The sequence below is a fragment of the Scyliorhinus canicula genome, chromosome 15 (genome assembly GCF_902713615.1).
Source record: "Scyliorhinus canicula chromosome 15, sScyCan1.1, whole genome shotgun sequence".
Classification (NCBI taxonomy): Eukaryota; Metazoa; Chordata; class Chondrichthyes; order Carcharhiniformes; family Scyliorhinidae; genus Scyliorhinus; species Scyliorhinus canicula.
In genome coordinates this window covers 41,560,416-41,579,471 of record NC_052160.1, presented here as the reverse complement: position 1 = coordinate 41,579,471, position 19,056 = coordinate 41,560,416, and the positions used below count along the sequence as shown (strand labels likewise).

At 48.7% G+C, this 19,056-nt stretch overlaps 1 protein-coding gene across 4 annotated transcripts in view; it reads left to right on the top strand.

Annotated features, from left to right (window-relative positions):
• The window catches only part of cog7 (component of oligomeric golgi complex 7), a 75,943-nt gene that overhangs the window by 17,910 nt on the left and 38,977 nt on the right, over positions 1–19,056 (top strand). For all 4 annotated transcript variants that reach the window (XM_038820469.1, XM_038820468.1, XM_038820467.1 and 1 more), the window contains exons 3-7: positions 7,668–7,816; positions 8,605–8,721; positions 9,785–9,953; positions 14,911–14,993; positions 16,159–16,281. In XM_038820469.1, the coding sequence (XP_038676397.1) occupies positions 7,668–7,816; positions 8,605–8,721; positions 9,785–9,953; positions 14,911–14,993; positions 16,159–16,281 (641 nt within the window). The remainder of the gene's footprint in view (positions 1–7,667; positions 7,817–8,604; positions 8,722–9,784; positions 9,954–14,910; positions 14,994–16,158; positions 16,282–19,056) is intronic.

Sequence of the window (19,056 nt, the reverse complement as noted above, 5' to 3'; positions counted from 1 at the left end):
ACCGGTTTCTTGATGGACTGGACATACCAGTCGTGGGAGAGGGCAGAAAACGGGATCTGGAAGCACCACTAGCACTGGGAGAGATCATGGACAGCATTAGCTCCATGCAGACGGGGAAGGCGCCGGGATCGGATGGATTTCCGGCGGACTTCTACAAAAAATTTGCGACAGCGTGGCCCCGCACCTGCGGGAGATGTTCACAGACTCGCTAGATAGGGGCACACTGCCACCCACGTTAGCACAGGCCTCAATCTCGCTGATACCTAAGAAAGACAAAGACCCAACGGAATGTGGGTCATACAGACCCATATCTCTGCTGAACGCAGACGCCAAAATACTGGCCAAAATCCTAACCAAAAGGCTAGAAGACTGTGTACCTGAGGTGGTCACAGAGGACCAGACGGGCTTCGTCAAAGGAAGACAGCTTACCTCGAACATCAGGCGCCTGCTGAACGTGATAATGACCCCCTCCGGGGAGAGAACACAAGAGGTGATTGTCTCCCTGGACGCAGAAAAGGCCTTCGACAGAGTAGAATGGAAATACCTCGTAGAGGTACTCGAGCGGTTTGGGCTTGGAACAGGGTTCACCGCTTGGGTAAAGCTCCTATACAACGCTCCCATGGCGAGCGTACGGACCAACAATACCAACTCCCAATACTTCCAGCTGCACAGGGGCACCAGACAAGGATGCCCACTGTCCCCGCTGCTGTTCGCACTAGCAATCGAACCGCTAGCAATCGCGCTCAGGGCAGCAAAAAATTGGAGGGGGATCCGAAGGGGAGGCAGAGAGCACAGAGTCTCACTCTATGCAGACGATCTGCTCCTCTACATCTCGGACCCACAAAGCAGCATGGACGGAATCATCGCGCTCCTGAAAGAGTTTGGAGCCTTCTCGGGCTACAAACTCAACATGAGCAAAAGCGAGATCTTCCCAGTACGGGGGGGGGGGGGGGGGGGGAAGCAAGCACTAAAGGGGTTGCCATTCAAACAAGCCTGACACAAATTCCACTACCTGGGGATCCAAATAGCCCATGAATGGAAAGAGATCCACAAATGGAACCTCACCAGTCTGACGGAGGAAGTAAAAAAAAGGACCTGCAAAGTTGGAATTAACTCCCACACTCCCTCGCGGGGAGAGTCCAGACAATCAAAATGAACGTACTGCCCAGGTTCCTCTTCCTGTTTAGATCCATTCCGATCTACATCCCCAAGGCCTTTTTCAAAGCGCTGGACAAACTAATCATGGCGTTCGTATGGGGGGGTAAAAATGCTAGGATCCCAAAGAAGGTCCTACAAAAAACAAAATCCAGGGGGGGGCTAGCCCTCCCAAACCTACAATTTTGCCACCGGGCGGCCACAGCCGATCGAGTAAGGGGATGGATCCAGGAGCCAGAAGCCGAGTGGACACGTGCGGAGGAGGCCTCCTGCATGATGACCTCCCTCCGGGCCCTCGCCACGGCTGCATTCCCATCCCCACCCAAAAAACACTCCAGCAGCCCAGTGGTGACAGCCACCCTCCAATCCTGGAACCAACTGCGGCAGCAATTTGGCCTGACCAAAATGTCGGACAAGGCTCCCAACTGCAACAACCATAGGTTCAAACCAGCACTGACTAACGCCACCTTCAAAAGGTGGAGGCAGGACGGAGGGACACTGACAATCAGGGACCTATACACGGACGGCAGGATCGCAACACTGGACGAACTGACAGAGAAATTTCAGCTAGCCAGGGGGAACAAGCTACGGTATCTGCAGCTCAAAAACTTCTTACGAAAGGAGACAAGGACGTACCCACAACTGCCATGGCAGACACTACTGGAAGAACTACTGGACGCAAGTATCCTAGATAAAGGGAACTGTAGCGACATGTATGACCGACTGGTAGAAAGGGCCGACACCGTACTGGACGCAACAAGAAAGAAATGGGAGGATGACCTGGGGATGGAGATAGGGTGGGGACTCTGGAGCGAAGCACTGCATAGGGTCAACTCCACCTCCACGTGTGCAAGGCTCAGCCTGACGCAGCTAAAAGTGGTACATAGAGCCCACTTAACAAGAAACCGTATGAGTAGGTTCTTCCCGGAGGTGGAGGACAGATGTGAACGGTGCTAAAGAGGCCCGGCCAACCACGCCCACATGTTCTGGTCTTGCCCCAGACTTGTGGAGTACTGGACAGCCTTCTTCGAGGCTATGTCCAAAGGGGTGGGGGTGAGGGTGGAGCCATGCCCGATAGTGGCGGTCTTCGGGGTTTCAGACCAGCCAGATCTATTCCTGGGGAGGAGGGCAGACGTCCTTGCCTTTGCCTCCCTGATCGCCCGCCGTAGAATCCTGTTTGGCTGGCGGTCAGCAGCACCACCCAGAGCTGCAGACTGGCTGTCCGACCTCTCGGAATCTCTCCAAATGGAGAAAATCAAATTCGCCATTCCGAGGGTCAGACGACAGCTTCCACAGAACGTGGGAGCCATTCATGCAATTGTTCCGGGACCTGTTTGTGGCCAACGAACAAGAGGAAGAATAGTCGGGTGGCCAAGAATCAGGGGAAAATGGACAGGAATCGGGGGAAGGTAGCCTGGGGGGGGGGGGGGGGGGGGGGGGGGGGGGAAAGAGGGCTCCGGGTTCGTTAGGGGGGTTTATTCTCATGGTTTTATGCTTATTTCTTTTTCTTGTTAATTTATTGTTTTTGTATTGGAGGGGAGGGGTTACTGTTTTTCTCTGTTGTGATAAAATTTGTTGTTGAAAACTTGAATAAAAATTCTTCCAAAAAAAAAGGAAGGACAAAGTCGCAAGCGACAGTCTGATGGCTAGCTAAGGCCCAAAACCAAATTGTAAATAAATGCCTATAAACATGTGCCTCGGCCATATTGGGGAATGTAAATATGTATGCCGGTAAAGGGGGTGGCCACAGTTGTTATTATGAAGATGCTTGCCTGTAAATATACATGTTAATTTTTGCGTGTTTTTTTTCCTAATAATTTGTAATTTGTTGGATATAAAATACGAAAACTCAATAAAAAACATTTCCCAAAAAAAAAGAAACAATACTTTTCACTGTATGCTAATACATGTGACAATAATTAATCAAATCAAATCAAAATTGCCCCTTAGTGTCCAGGGGAGTTATGACTGTGTGGAGTTTGCACTTTCTCCCCGTATCTGCGTGGGTTTCCTCCAGGTTCTCCGGTTTCCACTCACAATCCAAAGATGTGCAGGCTAGCTGGGTTGGCCATGCCAACTTGCCCCTTAGTGTGCAAGAAGGTTAGGTGGAGTTACTGGGTTATGGGGATAGGGTCAGGGTGTAGGCCTAGGTAGGGTACTCTTTCCAAGGGTTGGTGCAGACCGAATGGCCTCCTGCACTGTAGAGGTTCCATGAATTGAAATTCCACTAGCTGCTGTGATGGGTGGGATTTGAACCCATATCCCCGAATTACTAGTCCAGTAGTCCATTTTCAGTGGGGGTCCCAGAGAATATGTCATTATTTACAAGATGATCCCAGGGGTGTATCAGTGTTACATGGAGTTCCTGGAGTTGTTGATATTATAGGGATCCAATGGAATGTCTTAGTATTTAAAGTAAGAAGTCTTACAACACCAGGTTAAAGTCCAACAGGTTTGTTTCAAACACGAGCTTTCGGAGCACGGCTCCTTCTTCAGGTGAATGGAAAGGCTTGTTCCAGAAATGTTTATATAGACACAGTCAGAGATGCCCCGGAATGCGAGCACCTGCAGGCAATCAAATCATCAAAGATGCAGAGAGAGAGGTAACTCCAGGTTAAAGAGGTGTGAATTGTCCCAAGCCAGTTCAGTCGGTAGGCCTCTGCAAGTCCAGGCTTGTTGGTGAGGGCCGAATGTAATGCGACATGAATCCCAGATCCCGGTTGAGTCCGCATTCATGCGTGCGGAACTTAGCTATAAGTTTTTGCTCAGCAATTTTGCGTTGTCGCGTCTCCTGAAGGCCTCCTTGTAGAATGCTGACCCGGAGATCAGAGGCTGAATGTCCTTGACTGCTGAAGTGTTCCCCAACTGGAAGGGAACAGTCCTGCCTGTTGATAGTCGCACGATGCCCGTTTATTCGTTGTCGCAGTGTCTGCATGGTCTCGCCAGGTAACCTGGAGTTACCTCTCTCTCTGCATCTTTGATGATTTGATTGCCTGCAGGTGCTCGCATTCCGGGGCATCTCTGACTGTGTCTATATAAACATTTCTGGAACAAGCCTTTCCATTCACCTGAAGAAGGAGCCGTGCTCCGAAAGCTCGTGTTTGAAACAAACCTGTTGGACTTTAACCTGGTGTTGTAAGACTTCTTACTGTGCTCACCCCAGTCCAACGCCGGCATCTCCACATCATGGCTACCATTGACACCGCAAACTGCCGGCTCAAAGTGGAGAGGATCTCCAGGAAGATCGCGCATATAGACACTGACATTCAGTTTCTACAAAGATGCAAAAAAGCAGACAAGATCCCGAAAGGACTACAGATCAAAAACCCACTCAAGTCGACTTACAACACAGACTACGCTGAAAGACTCTGCCACCGCACCTCTGTCACACTCCTCAAACACCTCGTACACCAACTCTACAGCAGTCGACGCAACCTGGAAACCAAGAGAGAGGCCATATTCTCAACTTGCGCTCAGGACACAGCAGACCAGCTGCGGAACACCGCCAAACAGATGAGACAGCAATACTATGCCACCTACATGCACACCAAGAACAGGAAGCTTGAGAAACTTGGCATCACCACCAGCAGCAATCAAGCTTCTCCCGGTACAACAGTCGAAAACAATACAGGGAAATCCATTGTCAACTTGTCGGACTACACCCTTCAACCAGACGAAATCGAAGTCCTCAGCAGAGGGCTCAATTTCTGCACCACCACCAAAATGGACCCCATCAGTCTCGCGGCAGATACGGAGGAATTCATCAGGCGAATGAGGCTCCGGGAATTCTTCCACAGACCCCAAGAGGCCGACAGCGAACCCAGGGACACGACCAATGAACCGGAACAGCAGACCGCGAGATCTGCAGTGCAGCAACCGAAAAGGAAAGAGTCAAATTGGACCCCTCCGGAAGGCCGCTGCCCTAGACTCGACATGTATGCTCAAGCCGTCAGAAGTCGTGTCAATGCCAGATTCATCACTCGCAATCACAAGGCAGCCCCGAACGTCACCCAAGCACAACGCAACGCCATCCGCACTCTCAAGACCAACCGCAACATCGTCATCAAACCAGCAGACAAAGGAGGGGCCACCGTCATACTGAACAGAACAGACTACTGCAAAGAAGTATACCGACAACTCGACAACCAGGAACACTACAGGCAGTTACCCGCAGATCCAACCAAGGAACACATCCGCCAACTCAGCAGACTGATTAAGACCTTAGATCCAGACCTTCAGAACACCCTACGTGCTCTCATCCCACGTAATCCCCGCATTGGAGATCTCTACTGCCTCCCGAAAATACACAAGGCCAACACACCAGGCCGTCCTATCGTTTCAGGCAATGGGACCCTGTGTGAGAACCTCTCTGGCCACATCGAGGGCATCTTGAAACCCATCGTACAAGGTACACCCAGCTTCTGTCGCGACACGACGGACTTCCTACAGAAACTCAGCACCCATGGACCAGTTGAACCAGGAACATTCCTCGTCACAATGGATGTCTCGGCACTCTACACCAGCATCCCCCATGACGACGGCATTGCTGCAACAGCCTCAGTCCTCAACACCGACAACTGCCAATCTCCAGACGCAATTCTGCAACTCATCCGTTTCATTCTAGACCACAACGTCTTCACCTTCGACAACAAATTCTTCATCCAGACGCACGGAACAGCCATGGGGACCAAATTTGCACTTCAATATGCCAACATCTTCATGCACAAGTTTGAACAGGACTTCCTCACCACACAGGACTTTCAACCGATGCTATACACCAGATACATCGATGACATTTTTTTCCTTTGGACCCACGGCGAGACATCACTGAAACGACTACACGATGACATCAATAAGTTCCATCCCACCATCAAACTCACCATGGACTATTCTCCAAATTCAGTTCCATTCTTGGACACACTCGTCTCCATCAAGGACGGTCACCTCAGCACCTCGCTTTACCGCAAGCCCACAGATAATCTCACGATGCTCCACTTCTCCAGCTTTCACCCGAAACACATTAAAGAAGCCATCCCCTATGGACAAGCCCTCCGTATACACAGGATCTGCTCAGACAAGGAGGAGCGCAACAGACACCTACAGATGCTGAAAGATGCCCTCGTACGAACGGGATATGGCGCTCGACTCATTGATCGACAGTTCCACCGCGCCACAGCAAAAAACCGCACCGACCTCCTCAGAAGACAAACACGGGACACCACTGACAGAGTACCCTTCGTCGTCCAGTACTTTCCTGGGGCGGAGAAACTACGACATCTTCTTCGCAGCCTCCAACACATCATCAGCGAGGATGGACATCTTGCCAAGGTCATCCCCACACCCCCACTACTGGCCTTCAAACAACCGCGCAACCTCAAACAAACCATTGTTTGCAGCAAATTACCCAGCCTTCAGAACAGCAACCACAACACCACAAAACCCTGCCAGGGTAATCTCTGCAAGACATGCCAGATCATCGACATGGACACCACCATTACACGTGGAAACACCACCCACCAGGTACGCGGCGCATACTCGTGCGACTCGACCAATGTAGTCTACCTCATACGCTGCAGGAAAGGATGTCCCGAAGCGTGGTACATTGGCGAGACCATGCAGACACTGCGACAACGAATAAACGGGCATCGTGCGACTATCAACAGGCAGGACTGTTCCCTTCCAGTTGGGGAACACTTCAGCAGTCAAGGACATTCAGCCTCTGATCTCCGGGTCAGCATTCTACAAGGAGGCCTTCAGGAGACGCGACAACGCAAAATTGCTGAGCAAAAACTTATAGCTAAGTTCCGCACGCATGAATGCGGACTCAACCGGGATCTGGGATTCATGTCGCATTACATTCGGCCCCCACCAACAAGCCTGGACTTGCAGAGGCCTACCGACTGAACTGGCTTGGGACAATTCACACCTCTTTAACCTGGAGTTACCTCTCTCTCTGCATCTTTGATGATTTGATTGCCTGCAGGTGCTCGCATTCCGGGGCATCTCTGACTGTGTCTATATAAACATTTCTGGAACAAGCCTTTCCATTCACCTGAAGAAGGAGCCGTGCTCCGAAAGCTCGTGTTTGAAACAAACCTGTTGGACTTTAACCTGGTGTTGTAAGACTTCTTACTGTGCTCACCCCAGTCCAACGCCGGCATCTCCACATCATTAGTATTTAAAGGTGGTCCCCAGGTGTGCATCAGTATTTACAGGAGGCCCAGGAGTGTGTTAGTATTTGAAGGGGGTACTCTGGTGTGTGTCAGTATGGGGGTTCCTAGAGAGTATGTCAGTAATTATAGGAGGTCCCTGGGCAGTGCAAATTACTCACAAAAGATCCCCGAGCAGTCTGACTGGGTTAGAAACAAGTCTGTTTCTAATCTGTGGACCTGTTCTTTATTCTGCTGATTACTCCATCCCGTGTGTCAGTTCTCAGTCAGTGCAGCTTGCAAAATGTCTGGTTGTGTGACGTATGCATGACTGTTCTACCTTACAATCTCGTTTGCACTCAGAGACCAGTCATTTGGCACTTCAGAACATGCCCAGGGCTCTCCGGGATGTCGAAGCTCTGAAACAGGAAGCTTCCTTTCTGAAGGAGCAAATGATCCTTGTCAAGGAAGATATTCGGAAATTTGAACAGGACACAGCGCAATCCATGCAGGTAAGGATGTCAAGTAATTTGCGGCTTGGATTGGATTCAAGCCTACTCCGTGATGCATATTGGAGGGTTGTTTTTGAAATGCAGAAAATCCTTTTTTTACAAAAGAGAAAATCCTCCTCCCCAGATGTGAACTGAATGCCCTCCCCGCCATTTTGGCTCAGTCAGTAACATTCATCGTGTTTCATGTTGTGAATCCATAATCACTAATGGTTACTGAGAATGTATAGGATACAAACAGGCCATTCAGCCCATCTGGTCGATACAGGTTCATGCTGCCTAACTCGAATCAGCAAATCTTTCTAATGCTTTCTTCCTCTTGCACTACTCAAGCTTCCTCTGAAATGCATCTATGTTTTTTGATTCAACTACGCCTTGTGGGAGCACGTTCCACATTCTAATCACTCTTTGGCCTAAAGAAGTTTCTCCTGAATCCACTATTGGGTTTATTGGTAACTTTTATATTTATGGCACCCTAGTTATGGTCTCCTCTGGAAGTAGAAACACATTTTCTACATCTAACCTATCAAACCCCACCATAATTTGAAACCTTTCTTAGGTCACCCCGTAGTCTCCTCTTTCCCAGAGAAAAGAACCCCAGTCTGTTCAGTCCATCCTGAGTCCCCTCTCGGGTTTGGTGTCAGCTTCATGAATCTTATCTGTTCCTTCTCCACTGCCTCTCTTAGGAACCCATTAATAAAAGATACTGGCCTCTGAATTACCAGCCGGCTTCTCTGCTTCCTTTCCCATGATCAGCTTGTGTTTTATTTGTTTGTTGGCGTGTTCTCCAGGTTTTGGTTGAGCTTGATGAAGTGAAGTCCAGGATGCAGGCAGCATCTGAGGCACTGCAGGAGGCCGACAAGTGGAGCACACTCAGTGCAGATATTGAAGAAACACTGAAGTCACAGGTAAGGAGCAGAATCTGTTTCAGTTCATCACCATCGGGGATTTCAGGCAAATAATGGTATATTAAAATGTTCTTGGCATGAGGGTGTGGAGCTGGATACTTGCAAAGTTGCCCTGTGATCCAATGTGGGGTCAGGTTTCTCACGGTGTGAATTCCCCATCTCTGCTCGAGGCACTATTGGATAAAATTCCTCACAAACAATGCACAGTCTATGAATTTAATATTTGCCATGGTTCAGTGGACAACACTCTGACCTCACAAGATGGTGAGTTCAAGATGACACCAGAGATTTCAGCACATAATCCAGGCTAGCACACCCAGTGCGGTACTGATGGATCACTGCACTGTCAGGTACCATTTTTACTGCCCTGTGTTTCACAGAGTGGGAAGGGGGCTAGTGTTGAGGTTTGCTGTGAGATCTCAGTCAGGGAAGGCATTTTGAAAATAGCCCTGGGGCTTTTGGTTTGGAGAAGCAGGTAATATCAGCTTGGCCTCAATCTGATAGTGGGAAATGCCTGTGGGGGTTTTATGTGTGTGTGTGTGTTGATATCTTTTGCAGACACAGTGCGCTTACATCAGAAGAGCATAGGGGCTGGTTTAGCACACTGGGCTAAATAGCTGGCTTTTAAAGCAGACCCAGGCAGGCCAGCAGCACGGTTCAATTCCTGTACCAGCCTCCCAGAACAGGCGCCGGAATGTGGCGACTAGGGGCTTTCCACAGTAACTTCATTGAAGCCTACTCGTGACAATAAGCGATTTTCATTTCATAGGTGTGAGCTCAGTTGTGATGACCATGTTAGTTGAGAAGCCGCTAACCCATGCCGATAAGGGCTAACCCATAAAGAACAGTGACTTGGCTGAGATGGCAGAGGTTGCTGAATTCCCATGGAGCAACCCGAGAAAAGCAGGATGGTTACTATTTGTTCAGAAATTGTGCCACTCTGCTGCAGTAACTGGATTGGGAGCCCAAGATTGCTATATTCCACTGTCTTAGTTACTTTGTGGGAGGGTGACTGCTCTTTATGTGGTAGCATCGGGTGATGGAAACGTCTTACTCCCCACAGGACATTGAGACCATCTCGGCCAAGCTGACCAGTATGCAGAACAGCTTGGCGATGCTGGTCGACACACCAGATTATTCCGAGAAATGCGTTCACCTCGAAGCACTAAAAAACCGACTAGAGGCCATGGCGAGCACACAGATTGTAGCTGCGTTCAACTCTCAGTCTGTCGGTAAGTGATCCAAGCCCTGTGGTACTATTGGGATGTATGCTGTATTCACTTATACAGTATTACGATCCTGGATCGGAACACAACAGTTTCTATGATATGGTTCAGAAACCCCAATATTTTATTTCATTTGTTGGACTTTGAGGAAAGGATACCTCACTCCAGGAGTGATTTCACACACAAATAGGGATTTGGTATATCCAAACAAACTTTATTACTAACACAGTATTAATAATTTTAACCATATAAATACAAATAGCTTTCAATTACCAGTTAAACAATGCTTATCAATACAATGACAAAATAATCCTTTTTTTCTTTTTTTAATTTCCCAATTAAGGGGCAATTTAACATGGCCAATCCACCTACCCTGCACATCTTTTGAGTTATGGGGGTGAGATCCACGCATACATGGGGAGAATGTGCAAATTCCACACGGACAGTGACCCGGGGCCGGAATTGAACCTGGGTCCTCGCGCCGTGAGGCAACAGTGCTAACCACTGCGCCACAGTGCCGCCTGACAAAATAATCCTTCATTATTAACTGCTATCTTTATTTCCACTCAAACAACACCCATCTCAAACTAAAATCCACTTTTAAGTACAGTTCGCAGACTCCGGAATACTTTCTATAATGAGACAGCTTGGATAAAGCACTTTGAAAAAGCGATGTCCTTCAGGTTCCAGCTGCAGATTCTTTCCTGTTTCAACTTACTGTTTAAACTGCCTATTCTGTTCACAGGCACATCTTTAACTCACTGTCTTGAGATCAGCTGCTGTTGGCCTGTCCTCAGTAAAATCTTTCAGTGAACTGTGGAAAGAAGCTGCTAGTCTGTTTACCAACAGATCTTTAACTGAACTGCATTGAGAGAAACTGCTTGTCTTCTGTTCACATCCCGATCTAAAACTAAACTGAAACCTCAACATCTGACTGCTTCAGCCCCTGGCTCCTTCCATTACCTACCTCACCTCACTAAGCTGAGCACGATGTCTCTACTCCCCGGGGAACACCCTTAATATAAACAAAATCCCTTTTACCCAACTTCAGCAAATAATATCCATGGCTGGAATGAATTATGATCTTACTTTTATGATGCTTTAATTGCACCTCTTTTAGCCACAAAGCCTGGCAGCCGAGCAAACCAGGGTTTAAAAAAATACTACTGCAGCAGCCACACGTGCACTGGGCGTTTAACCCTTACTGCACAAAATACATATAACAATCTGAAATTCCTTCACACATTGTACACGGTGACATTTAGTACCCTTGCGTTCCCCATTATTTCAAAATGAACAACAACTTGCATTTAAATAGTGCCATTAATGCAGTAAAACATCTCAATGCACTTCACAAGAGAATGATCAGAGTAACGTTGACAATGAGTAACAAAAAGACTTATTAGGGCAAGTGACCAAAGGCTTTTTTAAAGCGGTAGGTGTTGAAGGAAAATATTTTTTAAAATAAATTTAGAGTACCCAATTCATTTTTTCCAATTGAGGGGCAATTTAGCGTGGCCAATCCATCTTTGGGTTGTGGGGGCGAAACCCACGTAATCATGGGGAGAATGTGCAAACTCCACACGAACAGTGACCCACAGCCGGGATCGAACCTGGGAACTCGACGCCATGAGACAGCAGTGCTAACCACTGCACCACCGTGCTACCTGGTTTGAAGGGAAATCTTAAAGGAGGAGGGAGATTTGGAAAGGCAGCCTGGCCAATAATAGTGGTGTGGTTAAAATCAGGGATATGCAAGATGCTAGAATTGGAGGACCGCAGAGATCTCAGAGGGATGTAGGACTGGAGGTACAGTGGCAAACACTGCTGCCTCACAGCTCCAGAACCCAGGTACAATTCTGGCCTCAGGAGACTATCTGTGTGGAGTTTACACTTTCTCCCCGTGTGCGTGGGTTTCCTCCGGGTGCTCCGGTTTCATTCCACAGTCCAAAGATGTGCAGGTTAGGTGGATTGGCCATGATCAATTGCCTCTTAGTGTCCAAAAGGTTAGGTTACGTGGGGTTACTGGGTTAAGGGGCTAGGATGGGGGCCTGATACCCTTTCAGAGGGTCGGTGCAGACTCGGTGGGCTGAATGGCCTCCTTCTGCACTGTAGTGATTCTATAATTCTTCTATGATTCTATGGAGGAGAATGCAGAGATAGGGAGGGACCATGGTGGGATTTGAAAGGAAAATTAATCATTTTAAAATTGAGGTGTAGCTGGATCAGGGGCCACTATGGGTCAGTGAGCATTGCTGAAGGGTGAAACGACCAGGGGGATAGTTCTTTCAGAGAGATGAAGGGAAAGAGAACATTGGCAACTGACCTTCTGTTCTGAACATTCTGTAAGAAGCTCAAGTGAAAAGCTAGGAACGAACAGCAGGGGCTATCAACGAGCAATCTCTGATCATTCACAATGAAAACTGAGTGGAAAGAATGTGAATGACACCAGAATGCAAACTTTTATGTCTGGGTTTTCCTTTTGGTATGGAGAGTGAGGTTACAGAAGGAGCAGAAATCCAAAGGTTTTACCAAAAGACTAATGGGATAACTCATTAGCAGTGAATTTTTATAAGTACTGGAACTAAAGGCACATTTGTCAGACCTGGTCGAAGGTGGTCAGCTTGCTTTCACCCCTCGGACACCACCCCCCCCGCCCACCCCCAAACCCTGTTCTGCAGAAGCTGTGATGAGTTAGCTGTGTTGCCGGGCCATACTCAAGTGACCATTCTTTACACGTCAGCCAGTAGTCAGTGCAGTCAGGCTATTTGACTGTGAGGACATCACAATCAATTTCAGTTGGGCCTTCATCCAACAACCTGACACCATGAGTCAGTCAGTGAATATTTGATCACCAATAAGAACCCTGATTGATTATTCTGATTTGTGCAGCCTCTCCTCCCCCTCCTCCAAAACCCGGAAATAGCTCAAAGACCAACATACCAGTAGGAATAGGAACAGGAGTATTCAAACCATTCAGCCTTTTGAACCTGCTCTGCCATTTAATAAGATTAAGGCTGATCTAATATTCACCAAGTCCACTTTCTTGCCTTGACTCCATAACCTTTAATTCCCCATCTGATTAAAAACATATAGATCTCGGCTGTGGAAATGCTCAAGGACTCGACCCTACAGCTTCCTGGGGTAAAGAATTTCAAAGATTCACCGCTCTTTGAGAGAAGAATTTCTACTTCAAATCTGTATTCAATTAGAACTCCCTTATTCAGTGACTGCCCTCTGGTCCTACACTCCCCTATGAGTGAAAACATTTACCCTGTCTAACCCCTTAAGAATGAATCTTGCATGTTTCAATCATATCACCGTTTATTCTTCTAAGCTCAAAGCAGCACGTACCCGACCTGTTTAATTTTTCCTCCTGTGACAGTCCCTCCAAACCCGGAATCATCCTCATAAACCTCTTCTGTACTGCCTCCAGTGATAATATATCTTTCCTTAAATAAGGGAACCAAAACTGTACACAGTATTCTAAATATGGCCTCATTAGTATCTTGTACGGTTACAGCATCACCTCTTGAAGTAAAAAACAGCATTCCATTTGCCTTCCCTATTAACGTCTGCACCTGTATGCTAGCTGTCTAGGTTTCATGAACAAGGACCCCAAGTCCCTTTATGCTACGGCTTTCTGCATTCACTCTCCATTTAAATAATCCGCCTTCTCATTCTTTCAGACATAGAAACTAATTGTGCCCCACAATCCATCCCTCTTACAGATCAGCTGACTCCAGGGTTAAACCACGAATCTGTCTGAGCTGTCTAGGTTGTGTTCATGAAGCGCAAGGGACTTTTCTGTGTGTCTTCTGAAAGTTTTTTTCCTTGAATAATGTACTCAAAAGAAGTTGGGATTTTTTTCCTTGGAATAAAGAAGGTTGCGGGAAGATATCATTGGGGCATGATTCAAAATTATGAGCTGTTTTTGTAGAGTAAATATGGAGCAACTATTTCCAGTGGCAGGAGGTTGATAATTAGAGGTTTGGGCAGCACGGTAGCACAAGTGGCTAGCACTGTAGCTTCACAGCGCCAGGGTCCCAGGTTCGATTCCCCGCTGGGTCACTGTCTGTGCGGAGTCTGCACGTTCTCCCTGTGTCTGCATGGGTTTCCTCCGGGTGCCCCGGTTTCCTCCCACAGTCCAAAGACATGCAGGTTAGGCGGATTGGCCATGCTAAATTGCCCTTAGTGACCAAGAAGGTTAGGAGGGGTTATTGGGTTACGGGGATAGGGTGGAAGTGAGGGCTTAAGTGGGTCGGTGCAGACTCGATGGGCCGAATGGCCTCCTGTACTGTATGTTCTAAGGTAATTGGCAAGAGAACAAGTGCGATGAAGAGAATGTTTTACTTAGCGATCTGGAATACTTTGGAACTCACTGCCAGAAATGGTGATGGAAGCAAACCCCCCCCTCCTAAACACACCCCCTCCTAAACACCACCCCTCCTAAACACCACACCCCCCTCCTAAACACCACACCCCCTCCTAAACACCACCCCCCCCCTCACATCCCGAGCAGCTTGCACAAGTTAGGAGCAATGATGGAGATGCCTGGGAGTAGGTCACCTGCTCACATTGACAAGTCCCTAACAGTAACTAAAAAGAAACGTAGATTTCTATACTGCCTTCTGTGACAGGATGTACCAAAGTGCTTTAAAGCCTTGATCGCATACTTTTGAAGTGTACTCACAGTAGTAATGCAAGGAGCACAGCAACAAATTTGCACATGGCAACTTTGCACAGGCAGCAATATAATAGTGACTCAAACATCTGTCTTTGATGATGTTGGTGGAGGGATAAATATTGACCATGGGAAGGACTCTGGAGTTCTTCTGTGCAATGGTTTACGTTCACCTGAAAAAATAGTCCAGCAAGATTGTGAATAAGGGAGGAAGTAAATACAAGATCCAGGGAGCAGCAGATTGCAGTATTTACCTATTTGTATTTGTTTCTATTTCAGATCAGGCCCGGCTTTTTGTGAAAGTGTTTGTGGCAGTGGACCGAATGCCCCAGCTTCTGACCTATTACTACAAGTGCCACAAGGTTGGGTACAGTGCTGTCCTCCCAGTACTTCAAGGAAGGGTTGGCCAGACACTGGCAGGATGGGGGCAGTGTGGGGAGTGGGTAAAAATCAGGGTTAATCACCTAAAATCAAAAGGTGGAATATTCGCAGGGGCTTATATGAGAAACAGTGGAAATTACTGCTGTGGGGCTGGGTGATTAGCTGTGGGAAAGTCCCTGTCCTATGAGGATGGGGAAAATCTCCTGTGTTCCTGTTTAATTTCAGACATAGTGCGTCGTCAATTAACCATTTACGGCACTTTCATCATTTAATCCCCATCGCAATATCCCCTGGAATGTGATTCCGCTCTTTTTTTGTTAATAACCTGAGGGCATCATGGAGCACTGTGGTTAGCACTGTTTCTTCGGAGCTCCAGGGTCCCAGGCTCGATTCCCGGCTTGGATCACTGTGCAGAGTCTGCACGTTCTCCCTGTGTCTGCGTGGGTTTCCTCCGAGTGCTCCGGTTTCCCACCACAAGTTCCGAACGACGTGCTGTTAGGTAATTCGGACATTCTGAATTCTCCCTGTGTACCCGAACAGGTACCGGAATGTGGCGACTAGGGGCTTTTCACAGTAACTTAATTGCAGTGTTAATGTAAGCCTACTTGTGACAATAAAGATTATTATTATTACCTTGGGTGGAGGGTTTAGAGTCCCTTCTCCTGATCGCTATTCAATGAATTTCACCACATGATTTCTAGGAACTGCCGGTTTGGGCTCATCTCTCATTCACTGTTCAGGCTGGCACGCGATGGTAACTAAAGCAGTGTATTAGAGAGAGCTGGGTGAGCCCTACCTATCCCTGGGTGCCAGCCTCTCTTCCAACATGAACCTCGTATGTCGCAGTATGAGCCCGCGTGCCAACACCTTGAGTGGTGAGCTGCAAACTGGAGGGGGTGGTGTTGATGCAACATAGCCCTTTATTTATGCCCTGTCTTTACATTCAGAGTCATTAATCATGGATTATAGAATATTCGCTGCCTACTAGCTCTCCACTTAGTGGGGCATAGGAAGGTTAAGGAAGTAAGGACGTGAAATAAGCTGCAATTGTGCCGAGGGTGCATTCGAGGCTGTGTTTATACTGTTTGTAGCAGTAACTCATAGTGCATCATTCCTTTAGTTGATTTTGTGCTTTGTGTTCTTCAGAGTCAGCTGGTTTCTGCGTGGCAGGAGCTTTGTCAGAGTGACCTCAGTCTGAATCACCAACTAACCGAGTTCTACGATACTCTGCTGGCAGCATGGCACTCCCAGCTACAGTGGACCAGTCAGGTAATACCCAAGCCTACAAATGAATAAAGGCCCACGCTAACATAAATAAAGAAATATCTTGCTTTTCTAGAGCACCTTTCACAACTTTCGGATGTTCTAAAGCTCTACAGCTAATGAAGTACTTTTGAAGTATAGTTACCAATGTTCCTGCAAGTTGCATGCTTGTACATCCATGCAGTAGCCTGGAAGGTATCAGAGAGGCCTTGTTCCATGTTCAGTTCTGCACCTGTAGAATATTTAAAGCTACCACTCATTGGAAAAACTAGCTGCCCACAACACAACGTTACAGAGAACTTTGGTAGTATTATGATCCTGGACCAAACCCCAACAGTTGCGAGGATACTGGACAGAAACCCTAATATTTAATTTAATTTGCAAGATTGTGAGGAAAGGATACTTTGTTCAAGGAGTAATTCCTCACACACATAGGGATACAATGTATTAAAACAAACTTTATTATTCACACAGTATTAATAACTTTAATATCATGATGACAATAGCTTATTATTACCTGCTAAACAATGCGCAACAAAACAGGGCAGCACGGTAGCATTGTGGATAGCACAATTGCTTCACATCTCCAGGGTCCCAGGTTCGATTCCGGCTTGGGTCACTGTCTGTGCGGAGTCTGCACTTCCTCCCCGTGTGTGCGTGGGTTTCCTCCTGGTGCTCCGGTTTCCTCCCACAGCCCAAAGATGTGCAAGTTAGGTGGATTGGACATGATAAATTGCCCTTAGTGTCCAAAATTGATCTTAGTGTTGGGTGGGGTTACTGGTTTATGGGGATAGGGTGGAAGTGTTAACCTTAGGTAGGGTGCTCTTTCCAGGAGCTGGTGCAGACTCGATGGGCCAAATGGCCTCCTTCTGCACTGTAAATTCTATGATTCTATGATAAATCCGAACTGCTATCTTTTATCTCCACTCAACCAATACCCAGCTCTGATCAAACTCCTCTTTAAACTACAGTTAGCCAACCCAGGAATACTGGAAAGGGATGTGTTGGATAAACTGCTTTGTGAAAGACATCAGGAACAAGCTGCAGATTCTTGCCCGTATCAACTACAATTTAGCCTGCCAGCCTTTTCAGAAACTGCTGTTATGTTCGCAGACAAAGGGCTGGATTCTCCAATTCTGCGTCTATGTCTGTAGGATCCGTTTGGTCTAATGACCAAAAAGCTGGCGTGGAGGGCTAGCAGCCATGCCAAGTAAAGCCCCCCCCCAACACCTTTACCTGCTGATACTGAGGCAGAATTGCCGGGTCATTGGCATGCCGTACAACATAGGCCGGCTGCACGCGGACTCGGCCTGCCAAAAACTGCACTCCTGTAATCCCACTCGCCACCTCCGGACTACCCCTCATCAGTCCCCCCCAGCCCTTGCCGAAGCCCTCCCTGCCAGTGGAACGCTCCCCCCCCCTGCCAGTGGAACCACCCCCCTCCGGCTCTGGTGGTGCTGGACATAGTCCGCAGCCGCCACGCGAGGTCCCCGAAAAGTGAGAGGACACGTGGCCCATGCTGTCGGGTACTCGCCCCATCAGGGTGGAGCATCAAGGGTGGGCCTCTGGGCGCAGGTGGCAGAGGTGGTGAGTGCCGTGGGTAACACCATCCGGAATGGCCAACAGTGCCAGAAAAAGCTGCACAATCTCCTCAGGGTGGCCAGGGTGAGTAGGCAGCACTGTGCCCCTCGCAGCAGCCGCATCCCATACACCCGTAACCGTACCCCCCTTCCCCACCAAGCGGGAGGGCGGCCGAAATCCTACCCTGCACTACATGCCGGCACCATACCGCCCGCTATGGTCGGGTGCCCTGGCCACTGAGGCCACCAGCTGCTCATCCCCTGGGCTGTATGTGCCAGACTGTCTAACATTATCGTTACCTGTTTTCCCCCCCACCCTCCACCACTCCCCCACAGACGCTCTCCCCCCAACCCAACCCAACCCCCCCGGGCCCACGGTCTAATCGTACATCTTGTCTACTGTCTTGCAGGACCCGCTGAAGGTGAGGCGGGCCCATCTGGTGTCCCCTGTCCCACAGCCGGAGCCCCCTATGAGCCGAGCACCGACGCTGAGAGCGGCTCGGACACCAGCCCTCCGCCCGAGACTCAGGAGACCTCCGAGCTCGAGACTGGCGATGACACTGACTTCCCGTCGCAGCTGTCACTAACACCCTCCACCATCCCAAAAACACTCCCCTCGCTAGGGCACTTTACTGAGGAGGCTCCTGGGACATCCTCTGGTGTGCACCACACAGCTGATCCGGTGGAGCAGATGGTGGTAGGAACTCCCGAGGGGGCGGATGGTCGGAGGGTAGACCGACCCCAGGAACTAGCTGCCGTCCAGACGGGTGGAGGACTTCTGGAACAGACAGTCCTATTGATTATGGAGATGCAGTCGCAGGGAATAATGAGGGGTTGTCGGCGTGCATCCAGCACCTGCAGGTGCAATTGGAGTCCAACCATGAGCAGGAGATGGTGGCCGACCATAGCACGCGTGCCACCCAGGTAAACACCATTGGGAGGTGTCCGTGATGGAGGCATTGCGGGCGACAGTTTTGGCTATGGATCAGCATGTCCAAGGCCTGGGGCATTCTGTGCAGCTGCTGGCCCTGGCCCAGGACAGGGTTGCTGCTTCACAGGCGACCATGTGCCAGAGCCACCTGGAAATTGCAACGACGCTCCTGAGTGTGGCCCAGTCACAGCAGACCATTACTGGGATCGGCAGCGGCATTGCCCAGGCGCTGACCAACGTGGCGCCTTCACAGACAGAGGTGGCCCAGTC